This window comes from Danio aesculapii, chromosome 18 (assembly GCF_903798145.1).
Source record: "Danio aesculapii chromosome 18, fDanAes4.1, whole genome shotgun sequence".
Taxonomy (NCBI): Eukaryota; Metazoa; Chordata; class Actinopteri; order Cypriniformes; family Danionidae; genus Danio; species Danio aesculapii.
In genome coordinates this window covers 45,541,875-45,560,758 of record NC_079452.1, presented here as the reverse complement: position 1 = coordinate 45,560,758, position 18,884 = coordinate 45,541,875, and the positions used below count along the sequence as shown (strand labels likewise).

Sequence of the window (18,884 nt, the reverse complement as noted above, 5' to 3'; positions counted from 1 at the left end):
TATTTAGTGGTATGCGTGCATAGCATATAGTATTTGAACCATAGACTGTAAAAAGATTTGAACATTTACATAATCAATAGCTAATATTTGTATTAACCACTTATGAGATTTTGTTTCACAATTTTGCAGTTATTATTTATTTATGACTTTATTATTGTACTGTACATGTTTAAACATTTGCATTTTCAAAAAATAATGTAGAGCCTGGGAAAACTAGCCATGCATTTATGGAATTTGATTCACATAAACAGCTTAATGTTATTATTTGTCTTATTTATATGTTATTGTTGCACTGTGCATGTTTGAATATCTAGATGTTCTATAACTATGTAATAATATTTTAGTGATGGCTGCAGCAGGGTTTTGTAACAGGAGATATGGGCATAATTATGATTTTGAAAGAATGTTGTCTGGGGAAACAAATTAGATATGTGAGGATCACATTGGTTGGTTCACAAACACACAATACAGTGTTCTCCTAACACAACAGAGTCTACTGTAGATTGTACAATATTTATTCATTAATTCATTTTCTTTTCGGCTTAGTCCATTTATTAATCCGGGATCGCCACAGCGAAATAAACCGCCAACTTATCCAGCACATGTTTTATGCAGCGGATGCCCTTCCAGCCACAACCTATCTCTGGGAAACATCCATCCACACTCATTCACTCTCACACACTACAGACAATTTACCTAATTCACCTGTACCGCATGTCTTTAGACTATGGGGGAAACCGGAGCACCCGGAGGAAACCCACGCAAACGCAGGGAGAACATGCAAACTCCACAAAGAGACACCAACTGACCCAGCCGAGGCTCGATCCAGCGACCTTCAGCAAGTGAGGCTACAGCACTACCTACTGCGCCATTGCGTCGCCCTAGATTGTACAATATGGTATATTAAATTAATAGACACCATCAATAGACATTAATAGAAAGCAAGTTAGTATTAAAGGGATAGTTCACCCAAAACTGAACAATCTGTCAATTTACTCACCCTTGTTTAAAATACAAAAAAATATATTTTGAAAAGTCAATAGTTACATGTATTCAGCTTTTTTTTAAATAGCTGCTTTTGTGTTTAGCAAAGGAAAGGAACTCATAAAGGTGTGAAACTAGTAAAGAATGAGCAAATAAGTAATTTGAATTTTTTGGGTGAACTACCTCTTTAAAACCACAACAGATGGACAGAGTTGACCTCTTTCCTCTGTGGTGCCTCTTTATATAATTTTGTCAAAGTATATACTTTTGTCAATTTTAATACTTGCCAGCTAACGTGATTAAAACGATTGTGAAATTAAATGATCATGAAATTCCTTCTGCCTATCTGTTGTCGTGTCACTCCAAAAGACTCAAACAAGCGGAACCAAATGAAATAATACTTGTTTCAACCGGAAGCATTTTAAGCATGTACGCGTGCTCCCGTTGCCGTGGCAGCAGCGATTTCAGGAAGGACGTTGGGCGATTAATGATGGATGCTCGAGAGTCAGGTAATTAATTATTTTAAAATATTCACAAAGTCTCGGATTAAAAATAATTTCGTGTAGCTCCCAGGCCACAAAACTAGATGCATGATCGCGCACTGTTTAAAGCTCGCTCCCGTGCGACAGCCGTGCACCTGCACTACAACCTGCTAGCCTCAAATCTGCCTCAGTAGTTTCACGATCTTTTAAAGGCGTATTTAATACTCTGGCTGTAGCTATTAAAAGGTTTATTCACATTCGTTTATCTCACTTTTCTACAAAACCCAGAAGATCTGCTGGGCGGCAACGAGAACATAGTTGACATGCAGAGTTTGGATGAAGAGGACTTTGCTGTTTCAAAGTGAGTTGTTCAGTTCGTTTTTTTATTATTTAAATGCACAGCTTTGGCAAACTTGCACTCTTTTTTTATTTATTAATCATAATATTTTGTCTCTCCAGATCATCAGATGCCGATGCAGAATTTGACATAGTAATTGGGAACATCGAGGATATTATAATGGGTATTCATCTATAATTACTCCATTAAATCATCGTCATAGTCTATTAGTAATAATTTAAAACAAGGGTGATTCTTACGTAATCTGTCAAGAATATATGCCACTCAATATTGATTGGAAATGTTCTTAAAATAAGTAATTTCTTATATCCAAAATGCATTTTTATTTCTTATAGTTTGTACATTGATTCACATATGACATGCAGGAAAAACATGAAGAGTTTGTATGCAAAAACCTCTAAATATCGTCTGAAATGTTTCTCTAAAATGAGCCTTTTATCAGTCTCCTGTGTGTATGTTCAGTAACATCACTTATATGGCAAAGAATAAGTCCTTTTCCTGGTCTTTAAAGTGTAATATCTCAACATAAACAAAGGAGGCTCAGAAAAATGTTTGTTATCAGTGGAAATTTCAGATTGCACTTAGAGGTTTTTTTTGCATCTGAACTCTTCACATGTATATTGAGGCCACAAATTCATAACAATTTACTAATTTATTAACCCACTCGAACACGGGAAGAACATGCAAACTCCACACAGAAATGCCAACTGACCCAGCCGGGGCTCGAACCAGTGACCTTCTTGCATAGAATTTCATCCATAATTTTGAATAATTAGTTGGAATAATCAAATAATAGTTGGAATGTTGTAGAGCTGCACGGTGGCGCAGTGATTAGCACATTTGCCTCACAGCAAGAAGATCGCTGGTTCGAGCCTCGGCTGAGTCAGTTGGCATTTCTGTGTGGAGTTTGCATGTTCTCCCCGTGTTCGTGTGGGTTTCCCTTACAAATCCAAAAACATGTGGCATAGGTGAATTGGGTAGGCTAAATTGTCCGTAGAGTATGTGTGTGAATGAGTGTGTATGAATGTTTCACAGTGATGGGTTGCAGCTGGAAGGGCATCCGCTGCGTAAAACGTGCTGGATAAGTTGGCGGTTCATTCCACTGTGGTGACCCCGGATTAATAAAGGGACTAAGCCGAAAAGAAGATGAATGAAGGGATGGAATGTTGCTTGTTCAAACTACTGATTTAAACTGAGTTGAAACAACACAATTCTTAATTTTTTGGGGACAACTTAATTGTTTTATATTCAATCCACATAAATTTGTAATAATGATTACTTTAACTTAATCGATTTGTGTTGGGACATGAAGAATTGTGTGGAATTCAGCATTTTGTTGTTAAAACAAGAGAACATAGCAGTTCAGTTATTGTTTTTATTGTACAATTATAGTTGTGGGAACTAATTCTTAATTTGTTGGCATTATTTAAATAGTACAGATGAACTAATTGGTAAATTGTGCAAGAGAGGTAACATGGCTTTGGCGAGGACGGCTGATTGATTTGCTCTGACAATCCACACACCAATAAAGTTATAATACCCTTGTAAACTTAACCAACTCAGATCGAAATTGACAATCTGAGTATGTCCAAACATCTTGCTCCAAAACAGTGTGAGATTTTTACAAGAGCTCATAGAACAGGTGTGGAAAAACAGAAATCCCAGGCTGATCTTGACCTGGCTGTCATGACGGATACATCGGTTTTGTTGACGGAATTAAAAACATTGAGAACTGAGCTTGGAAGTAAATTGTGCAAATGATTTGATAAAACAAACAAATTCTTTCTGGCTAGAGTACATACAGCTTTGGATTTGGACTTAGTTCTAGTGTGTTTGAGTAAATTATAATTTTAGTTATAGTGAGTTTGAGTAAATTATAATAGTTTTATTCTGAATACATTTCTTCCCTGTTTTAAATAGAAATGTTGTCATTTACATGACTCTGGAGAATTGTTAATTACATATCCAATTTTTCTCACAGAGGATGAGTTCCAGCATCTTCAACAGTCTTTTATGGAGAAATATTACCTTGAGTTTGATGACTCAGAGGAGAACAAGCTCAGCTATACACCCATTTTTAACGAATATGTAAGTGGTACTTCATTTATTAGTTTTTCCACAAATTTATGGCACTTCTTGAGATTTTAATGAACACTTTTATGAAATTGTGTGTCAGATTGAAATCCTAGAGAAGCATCTGGAACAGCAGTTGGTGGAACGAATTCCTGGATTTAACATGGATGCCTTCACCCATTCACTTAAGTACGTCTAATAATGTTATCTGCTTTTCTAGACATTAGTGTTGGCTAGTGTATTTAGTATTTTATTATCATATATGCTCACTGTTAAAGGTACAGAAACGGTTATTAACAGTAAACAATAGACAATATCCTCAGCTATATATTTGTATTTAAATATTATATACAGTGCCCAGCATAAACGAGTACACCCCTCACAGATCTCTATTTTAAATTAATATTTTCTATATCATGCTTTACAATAATACATTTGTGTATATACATTAGATTAGCCAGTACTGAATCCAAATCTGGAGCAAATCTAACAAAAAAACTTAAGATCACAGTCCAACAAATAGTAGACTCAAACTACTATGTTGGGAGAAAATAATACATAATATTTTAATAAACAGGAAAAATCAAGAGAAACATAAAAAATATACAATTGTTGAAATTTTGTTGTTTATAAATTTATTATAACTTTTTTTTTTACAATAACTTGTTTGAATTTAAATATATTATCTTTCTATTCCCAAAGATGTTAGGTGACCACACTTTTAATAGATCTAACTGTTAAACAAAACTGCATTTTGTTTAAATGCACCAAAATACTCACCGGCCACTTTATTAGGTACACCTTACTAGTACCGGGTTTGATCCCCCTTTGCCTCCAGAACTGCCTTAAATCTTCATGGCATAGATTCAACAAGGTACTGGAAATATTCCTCAAAGATTTTGCTCCATTTTTACATGGTAGCATCACGCAGTTGATGCAGATTTGTCGGCTGTACGTCCATGAAGCGATTCTCCCATTCCACCACATCCCAAATGTGCTCTATTGGATTGAGATCTGGTGACTGTAGAGGTCATTTGAGTACAGTAAACTCATTGTCATGTTCAACAAAACAGTCTGAGTGGAAGTCTGCTGTCTGCTGGAAGTAGCCATCAGAGGATTGGGTACACTGTGATCATAAAGGGATGGACATGGTCAGCAACAATACTCAGGTAGGCTGTGCCATTGACACGATGATCAATTGGTACTAATTGGCTCAAAGTGTGCCAAGAAAATATCCCCCACACCATTACACCACCACCAGCCTGAACCGTTGATAAAAGGCAAGATGGATCCTTGCTTTCATGTTGCTGACACCAAATCCCTACCATCAGAATGTCACAACACAAATCGAGACCCATCAAACCAGGCGACCTTTTTCCAATCTCAACGAGCAGTTGGACAGGTGTACCTAATAAAGTGTATATAGCGTATACAGTAGAGTGTATGTTGGCAACATTCAGTGAGAAATGGTTAAATGTTCATTTTCAAAAGGGAGAACATATTTGTTTTAAAAAATAATATTTATTAACATGTTTAAAAGTATGGCTCACCCGTTTGAAAACCCCTGCTTTTTTAACGTCTTCTTGTAATACACTTAATTTACCGCTAGATGGAGTTATTCTATAACCATGACCTACATTACTGTTCCTCTGTCATTTGTAAACCTTATTCTTTCAAATAGACAGCACAAAGATGAAGTCTCAGGTGACATACTTGACATGCTGCTTACTTTCACTGATTTTATGGCCTTTAAAGAGATGTTCATTGACTACAGAGCTGTAAGTAAACCTACTACAATGAAACTTTGGCCTTTGTTTTTTTTCCCTACTACTTTGAGCAGATGCTATAAACCTATTAGTGATGTGTGGTTGAAGCTCATTCGCTCAATCTTCTTTTTATAGGAAAAGGAGGGCAGAGGATTGGATCTTAGCACCGGACTAGTGGTAAAGTCTTTAAATTCTTCCTCCGCTTCACCTCTGACCTCAAGCATGGCCTCACAGTCCAGCTGAATCAGCAAAAACAGAAGATTTAAAGTAAATGAACTAGTTCAAGTGACACAAATGATTACTCTCATTTACAAAAAGATGAATATTTATTGAACAAGCCTTTCTGATGCATCCCAAAACAAACAGTCATGTTATGGTAACCTCTCCTAAGGGAATCTGTGTTTGGTTTAAGGTTAATGTTTAAACGTCACAGTCAGGTGAACTGTCAGCTTATCCGGTATGATTCTTCTTGCAGTATTCTTATGACGGACTCAATATTCATGTCTTATTGGCCTAAAGAGCAACAAAAAGTAGAATACGGTGATAAGCATGTAAAGCTGCTACTTTATTACATATTAAGGACCCCACCATTTTATATATAATTGTATACGAAAAGACGACTTTCGCTTGACAACCATAAAGGGCTTTTCAATACAAAGTATTATACAATGTGCCTGATATGACGTACGTTTTAAAAGACCCTTTTATTCATTCAGAAAGCTTCCCTAGGTGCAAAAAAATTGGATAAATCTATAAATTTACCCATAACAATGCAAATAATCTCATACAGATTTTTACTATGATGTCAAGTCAAGTTGTGGATTGCTCTCATACGTTCTGAGAAGCAGAATGACTCAAAATAGCCTGTTTTGAATACAGTGCACATTTCAGCCTTTTCACTCCTCTAGACTGTGTTGTTCTGACTAGATGAATGTTTCGTAAATTGTGTATATTTGTTTACTATTTGTATATATAGACATATTTGAACATGTCCATTGAAGAAATAAATACAGTGGTTCTTTAATCGTATTTTATCCAAATATGTTTATGCTCCAATCAAATACATCAAGTGCAGATTTACACCAAGACAACAACTTTACCTCTTAAATACGTATTTTCTCAAGTCGTTCAGTGTTTATCAAAAAAAACAGTATATTGTTTGAAAGCTTAGGCTTTTTAAAATGCTTTTGATATCACTAAGGACACATTTATTTAGAATAGAATGTCACTGTCACTCCTGATCAAATAAATGCATCATTTTTGCATAGAACAATTCATTTCTTTCTTTAAAAAACAAAAATGTAAAAATAAAAAAAAATCTGAGCCCTGCATATGCAGGATGGTGACTCTCAGTACACACAGTGTCCATGTTATAAACCATAGCAATTACGCTTTGCACCGTTAAGATTGTCAGACATCACCGAAGATAAGTTTCAGCAATAACCTGAGTAATAATCCTCTTCCAAGTGTCCTCATTCAGAGAATGTGAGTGTTATCCGGACGATGAGATGCTCTACACGGGCACTGTGCTCCCTGCTGCGTTCTGCCCTTCACCTCTCCAGCCCAAATAGGCAAAATAGCTGCTGCTTGTGTATAACAGGGTCTCCACTATACCAAAGAACTGTAAGTAGAAACGTAAGAGGGTAGTTAAATGGGTAGTTTGCACAAAAATGATAATTCAGTTATTAATTACTCACCCTCACAATGAAGATTACATTATTTTTGAAGTCAGATGTTCTTTAATTGTGATATCCACTTTATATGTTGATTTAAAGATGTTGTATTAACTTAGAAACCTGAGGAGTTGACCTTTACACATGGATGAGGTATAAAAGCTCCTCTACTGTTGTGCATTATGGTGGGGTTTGTCATGTGCTTATGGGTAATTTAAAATGGACTCTGGCCTAAGTGGTTTTAATGGGCCTGTAAAACACACATACCTTGCTCTGGAACTTGCTTGACAGTTTTACATTGTAATAAGCTCCTACAAGCCTGTTATTTGATCTCTAAACACTGCATTGTGTAATACGAGCAGGTAAGCATTAAGCGTGCTTTATCCAGTTGAAGTTTTTAGATGCTTTGTCACAACGACATACGTCATCAATCATGTTTTCTATAATTGGTATTATATAATAATGTTCAAAATTTTAGCTTTTTAAGTGTTGTTTATTTGATCCAATTACATTAAATATTATTCCTTAATTAGCTTTTCGGCTTAGTCCCTTTATTAAATCAGGGGTCGCCACAGCGGAATGAACCACCAACTTATCCAGCATATGTTTTACGCAGCGGATGCCCTTCCAGCCGCAACCCATCACTGGGAAATATCCATACACAATCATTCACAGACACACACTACTTAATCAGTTCACCTATAGCCCATGTCTTTGGACTGTGGGGAAACCGGAGCACCCGTAGGAAACCCACACAAACTTGGGAGAACATGTAGTCTCCACACAGAATTGCCAACTGACCCAGCCGGGGCTTAAACCAGTGACCTTCTTGCTGTGAGACGACCGTGCTACCCACTGCGCCACCATGATGCCCCACATTAAATATTTATTAAAAGGTCAAATAAAATGTATTCTCATTTAATATATTTTAGATTGTGTGTTTTTTTTTTGTCTTTCACTGTCACATGATCCTTCAGAAATAATTCTAACATGCTGATTTGGTGCACAAGAAACATTATTAATATTTTGAATGCGAATTCCTACATAATCATCTTGTGGAAAGATTATGCATTTTCATGATTATTTGAGTTTTATTTCAAAAACTAAAACTTTTGAACAATGTGTACATATACAGTCAGAATTATTAGCCACCCTTTGAATATTTTTCTTTTTTAAATATTTCCCAAAGGATGTTTAACAGAGAAGGAAATGTTCACAGTATGTCTGATAATATTTTCTCTTCTGGGGAAAGTTTTATTTGTTTATTTCAGCTAGGATAAAAGCAGATAAATTTTTTTATGAACCGTTTTAAGGTCAAAATTTTTAGCCCCTTTAAGCTATATTTTTTTTTCGTTAGTCTACAGAACAAACCATCATTATGCAACAACTTGCCTAATTACTCCAACCTGCCCAGTTAAACTAATTAACCTAGCCTTTAAATGTCACTTTAAGCTGTATAGAAGTGTCTTGAAAAATATATTGTCAAATATTATTTACTGTCTTCATGGCAAAGATAAAATAAATCAGTTATTAAAAATTAGTTATTAAAACTATTATGTTTAGAGATGTGTAGAAGAAATCTGCTCTCCGTTAAACAGAAATTGGGGAAAAAAATAAACATGAGGGCTAATAATTCTGACTTCAACTGTATACGTACTTGTGTGTGTGCGTATATCTATCTATCTATCTATCTATCTATCTATCTATCTATCTATCTATCTATCTATCTATCTATCTATCTATCTATCTATCTATCTATCTATCTATCTATCTATCTATCTATATATATATATATATATATATATATATATATATATATATATATATATATATATATATATATATATTACAGCTGGGCAAAGATTATCACAAGATAAACAACATTAATAGCATTCAAAATAAAAGTTGTTTTGACATAATATGTGTGTGTATTTTATATATTTATTATGTATATGTGATACACACACTTGAAATAAATCTGCAAAATTTGTCACTTACATTTCTAAATTTATATCATATGCATATATATTTCATAAATAAATATAAACATATATTTAAATATATGCATGCATGTGTGTATTTATATATATCAAAAACAAATATACACAGAGTACACACATGTAAAAAATTATTATTTGGAACGCTTTATAGCTATATATGTGTATGTATATATGTTAAGTTGAAGTCAGAATTATTAGCCCTCCTGTTTACTTTTTACTCCAATTTCTGTTTAACAGAGATAAGATTTCTTCAACACATTTCTAAACATAATAGTTTTAATAACTCATTTCTAATAACTGATTTATTTTATCTTTGTCATGACAGTAAATAATATTTGACTGGATATTTTTCAAGATACTTCTATACAGCTTAAAGTAACATTTAAAGGCTTAACTAGGTTAATTAGGGTAACTAGGCAGATTAGGATAATTAGGCAAGTTATTGAATTATGATGGTTTGTTCTGTAGACTATTGAAAAAAATACAGCTTAAAGGGGCTAATACGTTTGACCTTAAAATGTTTTTTAAAAATTATAACTACTTTTATTGTAGCTGAAATAAAACAAATAAGACTTTCTCCAGAAGAAAATATATTATCAGACATACTGTGAAAATTTCCTTGCTCTGTTAAACATCATTTGCAAAATATTTTAAAAAGAAAACAAAAAAATCAAAGGGGGGCTAATAACTCTGACTTCAACTGTATGTATGTATGTATGTATGTATATGTGGGTGTGTATCAGTTGCTCTCACTAAATCACCTGACCTGGGTGTGCAGTGTGATGTCATGCTGTTATCATTAGCGAGTGTTTCACAGATAAGCTCTACTTAGTTTTAAAAAACTCTTTCAACACATGTGTTGTGTAGCTCATGTGAACGTGTAGATGTTTCCACTCACTGCAGAGGCTCCTAGATGACCCTGGTAATACCCACCAGGAACGGTTGCAGCATTAGCCAGAAAAGCAGTGAGATACAAAAGAGCTGCGACTGAATAGAACACCAACAGCTACAAGAGAGAAAGGAGATTATAAACATTTGATGAAGAAATCTTGTTTTAGAAATGTTTCTCCTTCATGAATGGTCAAAGAGTCTCACCACCAAAGGCCAGGGCACTGAGGGCAAACGCTGATGAAGACTCAGCAACAGGATAACCAGCAGGGCAATGCTCAGAAGCCACAGAGTAATGCTCACAAACAACACCCAGCCTAAAGCAGGTATCAAGTAATGGGGAGTACTGGCAATCAGCGTCCACACTAATAATCCAACAACCTGAACAGATAATGGAGATCATATTATACAGCTGTGCTGCTTAATACTGATATATGATGAATTAAAGATTAATCCAGAGATGCCCAAACTAGACCCACGGGCCAAAATTAGCCTATGGTAACCTTTGATTTGGCGCACCATTGCATCTGAAAAGAGAGGGAAAATGATTGGGATGGTTTATAGATTGTCATTTGAAATTTTATTTAACCTTTTATTGGTTTGTTTTATTGTTAAGCTCCAAAAAAAAAAAGCTGAAATTAATCATATTTAGTTTAAAATGTACATACGGTCACCTGACTGATCGAGGACAATGCAGAGACTTTGGTGAGTGAATCAAGGCAAAGGCCGATTCTTGACTAGTGTTTTCAGCACTGAACTATGCCGTTATAAATGTGATTGTTTTTAATGCAATACGTTATAAAAAGTTATACTCTATTAATTAATATGATTTAAAATTATGCTTTCTATTTATTTATAAATATTCTGAAATAAATTTAAAAATTAAGTATAGCAACTTTAAATGTAAAATAGTTTGTTATATTTATTTTCAGCCCACAGCTCTCAATGATATTTGGATTTTGGCTCTTCATACTGAAGAGTTTGGGCAACCCTGGATTAGACAAAAGCATTTTTTTTTTTCAAATCAGACATTATAAACATTAAAAATGTGCTGTACTGAGATTGCTTTTTAGATGAAAATTGCTGCTGAATCTGTAAGATAATTTAATAGCATTTTTAATGCTTTTGCCTGTGCTTTGGAAGTCACAATGTCATTTTATTTTACACTACATTAACGTGACCTAAAATGTGAAGTAGAATCTTTTATGATTTTAAAAATGCTTGTTGAAATTAATTCTTAATAAGGAACACAAAAGACAAGAGGCTTCCCAAAAAAGGCAGCAAAATCAATAACTTTTAACTTTCCATAAAATCGTCATGATTTTCCAAAATTGGTTTTGACTTCATCTTTTCATCATTTTTTTTAAAGTAATGGCTCTTTCCTTATAAGAGAAAGCTAAATAATGTCATGTTTTACAGACAGAAATCCATAATGTAGCAGTATTGAAATGTGTGAAATTAAATTGAAACTGAAAAATACATGTATGCTTTATATATATATAAATATTTATATATATATACATATATATACTATGTGTATATATAATAATTTTAGATTGTTACCATTAGGCATGGGACAATAACTGTTTTCAAGGTATACCGCGGTTTGGAAAAGTCAAGGTTTTAAAACCGCCTACATTTTCTCATATACCGTTCCTAAAGTATGTGTACGATTTTTTTGTTATTTAATATTTTATTTATTTTAATTTTATTTTAATTTAGTTTTTGTTTTTTAGGACAACAGTATCTCCAGCAGAAAAGATCTCCAAAGATGCTGTTTTAAATTGTAAAGATATTAATGTTTTGAAACAAATAATTACAGCTGAAGTCGAAGATTCATTTGAATTATTTAGACTGACATGTTTACTGCTCCTAAGTATTATAAATGTTTCTCAAAATAAAATATTTTATGTTCAAAGGAGGGAAAAAAATTGTTGTTTTTTTACCCAGACATTTAAAAAGAGCATATATTAGAGCAGAAATCGCAATACCGTGAAACCGTTAAACTGTGATATTTTTATCCAAGGTTATCATACCGTCAGAATCTTATATCGGCCCATGCCTAGTTACCATTAAGGCTTTTTATAAACAAAAGGTATAGTTTCCTCTCCAATTACTCACACTCAAGTTGTTTAAATCTCTTATCAATTTCTTTCTTCTGATGAACACAAAACAAGGTATTTTGAGGAATGTTGAAGAAAAAATGCAATTGACATCCATAACAGGAACAGAATATACTATAAACATCAATGGCTGCTGCTTTCTTCAGTATGTCTTCATTTTAGTTCAACAGAAGAAAGAAACTCAAGCAGTGTTTGAAACAAGTGGAGGATGAGTAAATGATCAAAGAATTTTCATGAGTGAACTACCCCTTTAAGGGTGTTGTAATGCACTAGATAACACTGAACTTACAAATATCATACAAGCTTTAGTGTTGTCATTCTGGTGCAGGTAAGTATTTTTTATTTTTAGCAACATACTAAGTTTTAAAAGCATGTACTTATGTATGATGTAATAAGTGATTACTGCCGTTCACATATTTCAAAACCACATTTTTCACATGTGATTTGAACACGTGAAGCTCATGCGACACATGATTTTTCTGTAACAGTGGAGTCAAAAACAGCTTTGAAACTCATTCACTTTGTAGAGTAAAACTAAATAATGAGATGTTTTTCAAAATATATTTATTTATTTACCATAGGAGTAAAATATTTTGATTCCTATGGTTGGACGAAAATTTCATCCCTTCATTTTCCTTCGGCTTAGTCCCTTTATTCATCAGGGTTTGCCGAACGAACCACCAACTATTCCAGCATATGTTTTACGCAGCAGATGCCCTTCCAGCTGCAACCCAGTACTGGGAAACATCCATACACACTCATTCACACACTATAGCCAATTTAGTTTATTAAATTCACCTATAGCGCATGTCTTTGGACTGTGGGGGAACCTGAAGCATCCGGAGGATACATGCAAACTCCACACAGAAATGCCAACCGACCCAGCTGGGACTCAAACCAGCAACCTTCTCGCTATGAGGCGACAGTGCTAACCACTGAGCCACAGTGTCAACCAGTTGGACAAAAGCAAGTTATACAAATTTGAAAAAGTCATATGGGGTTTAATTGATGAATTTAGAGTAATCCTTTAAAGGGATAGTTCACCCAAAACTGGAAAATTCTCCACCTGTTCCAAACCTGTTTGACTTTCTTCTGTTGAACACAAAATAAGATATTTTGAAGAAAGCTGGAAAGCTGTAACCTTTGACTTCCATATTATTTGTTTTTCCTACAATGGATGACGGTGGTTACTGGTTTTTCGCTTTCTTTGAATTATCTTCTACACTGTAAAAACTGCACACGATTCCTTCATGATGTCCCAACACAAATTTATTAAGTCAGCTTAATCGGTTTTACGATTTAAATGCATTTGAGTGGATTGAACCTAAAACAATTAAGCTGTCCAAATACAAAACTAAAGATTTGTGTTTGTTCAACTCATATTAAATAAGTAGTTTGAACAAGCAGCATAAAGAAAGAAACTCACAAAACTTTGGAACCACCTGAGGATGAGCTCGTTATTTTCCCTTTTCCCCATAGGAACAGACAATGCTAGTGGCATCCATTTGCACAATGAATTTCAAAAGTTCACAATGTATTATTCATCTGATAAAGGTCTCAGATTTCTGCCATGTGTCTGACACAAGACACCCCCAAAAAACAACTGTCACCGACTCCACAGACACACCTCAGATCAAATATTCAATGAAGTTCAGTTATATTACTTTGATATTTACAGTGTTTCAAAGCCAACTCCAAAAGTTATGTGTTTGCATTAAGGGGAGTGTGTTAGTAAAGCATTGACCAATGGGAAAACATCATAAACACTGATCTTTACTGTAATAAATCAATCATTTAAATATGTTAATAGTAAAAAAAATTACACATGAATATGTTGATATGACTGCTGCTTCATCTACTTTTACCTGTATGTTGGCTCAATGTGGAAACACACCTAACACAAACGTAACCCTGTACAAACATGCAGGACTGTTTGAATAATATCATAACCGTATGAACAATGATGACCGTAATCCACAGTACTGCCCTGGTTAGTTTCTTATCAACCAACACCTATACAGCCCTGCTGTTTCATAAATGCTTGACTGTTATTGAAAACTGAAGTCATGGAACAGAAAAGTGGGTGTGAGCATATTATGAGAGCAGAAGGAAATAGTTTTCTCTACGCTAAAAAAATACTTTTTTTTTAATGAAAAAGATCAAGATACAGTTTTTAATACTTACGATTTCAGCTATAAGCAGGATTCCAGGAATGCTCTTGATAAAACCCATGTCAACGCTTGATGAGATTGCAAAACTTCTCTGAGGCTCCTGTGAGCTGGTCTGAGTGTTGACCTTCCCAGGAAAATCCGCCATTTCTTCTCAGTAGAAAATAAGTTGATTGTGTGAAAATGTCACTTGAAAATGAAAGTGGAGACACAAGACCAGGAACAGGTCATGCAGGTGCTGTCACTGCCTGGCAATTCAGTCTGTACTGATAAAAGTTTCTGTCACTCTTTCACACACACCTACCCTCTCTCCCTCTCCCTCTCCCTCTCCCTCTCTCGCTCTCTCCCCTACACACCTACATTCACAATGCAATCATGTAGGTTGCTTAGGTAATGATATCTTCCTCTTTTAAAAACGGGAAGATATCAAACAATCAAAATGAAGGTTAAAGGTTTAAACTTCCGACTCATTGCCAGAAGAGGATGAACTTATTTATAATTATTAAATTGACAAGAAATCATTGCACGGAATAAAAGGAGCTTATATATTTACATTTTTACAAATACCAATATGTCAAATTGCTGCACATCTATGATCATTTGCAATGTTGAAAACATTCATGATACAATACATTTAAAAGTAGCATTACAAAAGGATGTGCGATTTTGGAAACATCTAACATTGCGATATTTTTTATTTTGCGATATATATATATATATATATATATATATATATATATATATATATATATATATATATATATATATATATTGCAATATAAGTACAATTTCAAAATTTGACCTAATATCTCTATTTGGAAAGAATATATAATGTTAGATCAATTGGGATGATTCTGCAGTGGGAATGCATCTCCACAAAATCTAATAAACAATCTGTAAACTTTTTGAGGTCCCCCGACGCATTTTCATTGTGGTCTGTGCTATTTGCAGTGCATTTCTGTATTTGCATGTGTTGTGCATATTTTTATGCATAACAATCTATAAATACAATCAAGAACAAGATACAATCGAAATAAAGTGTTTTATTATTTCCCGAGTCTAACAGTATTCAAGTACAGTAACTGAATGATAAAAATAAAAATAATTCAATACAATTAATCGCAGTTAAGGTCACAAATGATACAATTTCTTACACCTGAATGCTTTTAAAATTATTATACAATCACAGGCATCAAAAACACATTTTAATACAAACTCACATTGCATATGTCCTGCGATGTGACTACAGCGACTGATCACATTGAGATATCGATGCTGAAACGATATATTGTGCAGCCCTACAAAAGACAATTCTTTTTTTTTTTTAAAGATGATTCATCATTAACTCATCAAATTGATCAAAATAGATTAAATTTCAAATAAATTCTAACAATTTCAATTTATCTAAGAGTCCTGGAAACTAAACCCTATCATGGTTTTAAAGTAGAGTTAATAAATCATTATAATAGAGAAGCAATTATTATGCGACACTTAAAACCGATTATTGAAGGTTTGCAAATAACTAAAGACTGTATTTTCAACTTTATTCATACAGAAAATTAGAACTTATATTTTATATTTTTGACCATGTGTGATCTAGTCACCGTTTTTAAACACAAAGATAGTTAGTAAGTTACATTTAGCAGGATAAAAGACTGAAAATACACCAAACATAAAAGCAGTACGTTTAACTTTCAATTAACGCTGATATTTTTCTCATTCTCTCTATTTTTGCAGTCATACAGAACACTAATTAGAATTTCTATTTTACAGTCTTATAGCTTTTGTCTATTTTTGTTTAAATAATGCATCCTTTGTGAGCAGAATTTTTTTTTTCTGTTGAATTTTATTAAAGTGAAAAAACAAAAGAAAGATAGGATCTTATCACTTATGCTAATAATCTTTGCTGTTTTAAAGTGGAATAGAGTACTGCACTACTGCTTTAAACCATTCATTTAATATAAATCAATTGAAAAGATCATATTTAATCTGATGAATACTTCACTAACCTGTACAACAGTCATTTTTGTACTGCGATCATTGACTCGAGCAGTTGTAAAACTGTTTTTGTCGTCATGTCCTCTTGTTTGGAATACTCCACTCTTCGTGAAGCATGTCAAACGGCCTTTGGTCTCTTTTCTGATCATGCGTCAAAGCAGTCCTGTTCATCCATTAACCTACAAAAACAGAAAAGTGTTGTCAGAAGTGGGATTCGAACCCACGCCTCCAGAGGAGACTGCGACCTGAACGCAGCGCCTTAGACCGCTCGGCCATCCTGACATACGAGGTAACGTGCACTTTGTAGCCGTCTAGTGGTGATAACAGCAGTGTATGACCTTATTTATTGATGTAAGTCAAAACTATTTAAATAATTTACATCAAGGTGCATTATATCGTATAATATTTGTACTCTATCGTAGCGTTTTACATTTTTTTTGGCTGTTTATGATCTACAGTGGCCATTTATTAAACACAAAAATAGATAATAAGTTACATTTAGCAGGATAAAAGACTGTTAATACCCCGAACATATAAGCTATAAGTTTAACTTTCTATTAACGGTGATATTTTTCTGTTTTCACGGAAATTATTACGTTCAACTTAAAGCCGCCACTAGATGGCGCCAAGTCTAAATAAATGAGTCATTGATTGTGAGAGACCTCTGTGAAGCTGAAGATCATTCATTCATTTTCTTTTCGGCTTAGTCCCTTTATTAAACTGAGGTAAACTGAGGTCGCCACAGAAGAATGAACCGCCAACTTACCCAGCTTATGTTTTACGCAGCGGATGCCCTTCCAGCCGCAACCCATCACTAAGAAACAACCACACACACTCATTCACACACACACACACAATTTAGCTTACCCAAGTCACCTGTACCGCATGTCTTTGGACAGTGGGGGAAACCGGAGCACCCAGAGGAAACCCACGCAAACACAGGGAGAACATGCAAACTCCACACAGAAAAGCCGACTGACCTTAAGGCTCGAACCATTTTGCTGTGACGCTACAGCACTACCTACTGCGCCACCGCGTCACCCGAAGCTGAAGAGTGTAAAAATATTGTAGCGCAAAAGGAAACGAGATAAATAATTTTATATAAATAAAAAAGGCACACTATCATTAATTGAGATCCAATAATCACAGACATAAGACACATTAATTAAAAATTTAAATGTAAAATATTAAATGGTTAGATCATCTATAAAACACTTTGTGGTCACTCACTGATGACAATAAATGTTGTGTTTGCTTAATATAAACGTATATTATCTTTTATACGTTTTACGTTACATTATCATAAATTATGTATAAAACGCGCATATGTATTTGCTTATTAAAACAAGTTGTTGATGAGTTTTAGATGGTGTGCATGTAATTATCTTTGATTCTTATATGTAGGCCTCTCCAATCCTTGTACATTATGTAGGCCTATTCAAATGTTGCTGCAATTTCCCGGTGTAAGTTAGCTTGTTAAAAATAAAACGACTAGAACATAGTTGAAGAAGAATATATCTTACCTGCTGGAAAGGCATTCTCACTTAGGCTAGAGACAGACAGCATAATCGTTAAAGTCCACTTAAGAACGACAGATAGCTTAGCGGGTACATAAACGTAAGCTAGCATACACGTGGTTAGCTAAAATTGAGGAAAACTAGCAACATAACCGTCAATTGTTTAAATTAAATTATAGCCTATGGCATCAATCTGTTGATGCATTGACAAATACTTACAAATATCTTAATCTGATTGTTGGCAGTTTCATGTTTGCTAAACTATATATCTTAACAAAGCCTACCTTTTCAAAGTGTTGTGATTGTGATAATTTTCTGAGAGGCGACGCAGTAGGTAGTGCAAGAAGGTCGCTGGTTCCAGCCTCGGCTGGGTCAGTTGGCGTTTCATGTGGAGTTTGCATGTTCTCCCTGTGGTTCGCGGGTGCTCTGGTTTCCCCCACAGTCCAAAGACATGTGGTACAGGTGAATTGGGAAGGCTAAATTGTCCATAGTGTGAATGAGAGTGTATGGATGTTTCCCAGAGATGGGTTGCAGCCGGAAGGGCATCTGCTGTGTAAAACATATGCTGTAATAGTTGGCAGTTCATTCCACTGTGGTGATCCCTGATGAATAAAGTGACTAAGCTACAGGAAAATGAATGAACGAAGAATTGTGTTGTTTGGAATTGGTCAGATCTGCTTAGGGATAATATATGACAAGAACACTCACTTGAAACAATCAAACACAGTCTAGGACTATATTTATTTATAATAAAAAAGGTCTACCTTTCAATAAAATAAAAGGGTCATAATCTTAATCCAAGTTTCTGGTGTTGAGCAGATATCATGATATATTATTCACAAAACTCATGCTTT

The 18,884-nt window shown here is 34.4% G+C and overlaps 2 protein-coding genes and 1 non-coding gene across 3 annotated transcripts; 1 reads left to right on the top strand and 2 right to left on the bottom strand.

Moving 5' to 3' along the window:
• Positions 1-1,411: 1,411 nt before the first annotated feature.
• arl2bp (ADP-ribosylation factor-like 2 binding protein) lies at positions 1,412-6,687 on the top strand. Its single transcript, XM_056478652.1, has 7 exons — positions 1,412-1,493; positions 1,755-1,827; positions 1,926-1,987; positions 3,806-3,912; positions 4,001-4,086; positions 5,579-5,675; positions 5,799-6,687. The coding sequence occupies exons 1-7, from the start codon at positions 1,412-1,414 to the stop codon at positions 5,904-5,906; spliced, it is 615 nt and encodes a 204-aa protein (XP_056334627.1). The 3' UTR covers positions 5,907-6,687.
• Positions 5,971-16,618, bottom strand: pllp (plasmolipin). Its single transcript, XM_056478654.1, has 5 exons — positions 16,525-16,618; positions 14,532-14,704; positions 10,432-10,605; positions 10,235-10,342; positions 5,971-7,284 (listed from the first exon to the last, which is right to left on the bottom strand). The coding sequence occupies exons 2-5, from the start codon at positions 14,661-14,663 to the stop codon at positions 7,177-7,179; spliced, it is 522 nt and encodes a 173-aa protein (XP_056334629.1). The 5' UTR covers positions 14,664-14,704; positions 16,525-16,618; the 3' UTR covers positions 5,971-7,176.
• Positions 16,619-16,712: 94 nt separating this feature from the next.
• On the bottom strand, positions 16,713-16,795 carry trnal-cag (transfer RNA leucine (anticodon CAG)). The gene has a single exon. It is a non-coding gene; the product is annotated as a tRNA-Leu (tRNA).
• Between the last annotated feature and the right edge of the window lie 2,089 nt (positions 16,796-18,884).

Excerpts from the sequence above, each read along its gene's own strand:
- arl2bp (XM_056478652.1), top strand. The coding sequence starts at position 1,412 with ATGTACGCGTGCTCCCGTTGCCGTGGCAGCAGCGATTTCAGGAAGGAC. Across the intron at positions 1,494-1,754 it reads GATGGATGCTCGAGAGTCAG|AAGATCTGCTGGGCGGCAAC; the intron begins GTAATTAATTAT and ends TACAAAACCCAG. Across the intron at positions 3,913-4,000 it reads CACCCATTTTTAACGAATAT|ATTGAAATCCTAGAGAAGCA; the intron begins GTAAGTGGTACT and ends ATTGTGTGTCAG.
- pllp (XM_056478654.1), bottom strand. The coding sequence starts at position 14,663 with ATGGCGGATTTTCCTGGGAAGGTCAACACTCAGACCAGCTCACAGGAG. Across the intron at positions 10,606-14,531 it reads TCCTGCTTATAGCTGAAATC|GTTGTTGGATTATTAGTGTG; the intron begins GTAAGTATTAAA and ends TTATCTGTTCAG. Across the intron at positions 7,285-10,234 it reads GTCATCTAGGAGCCTCTGCA|TTCTTTGGTATAGTGGAGAC; the intron begins GTGAGTGGAAAC and ends TTCTACTTACAG.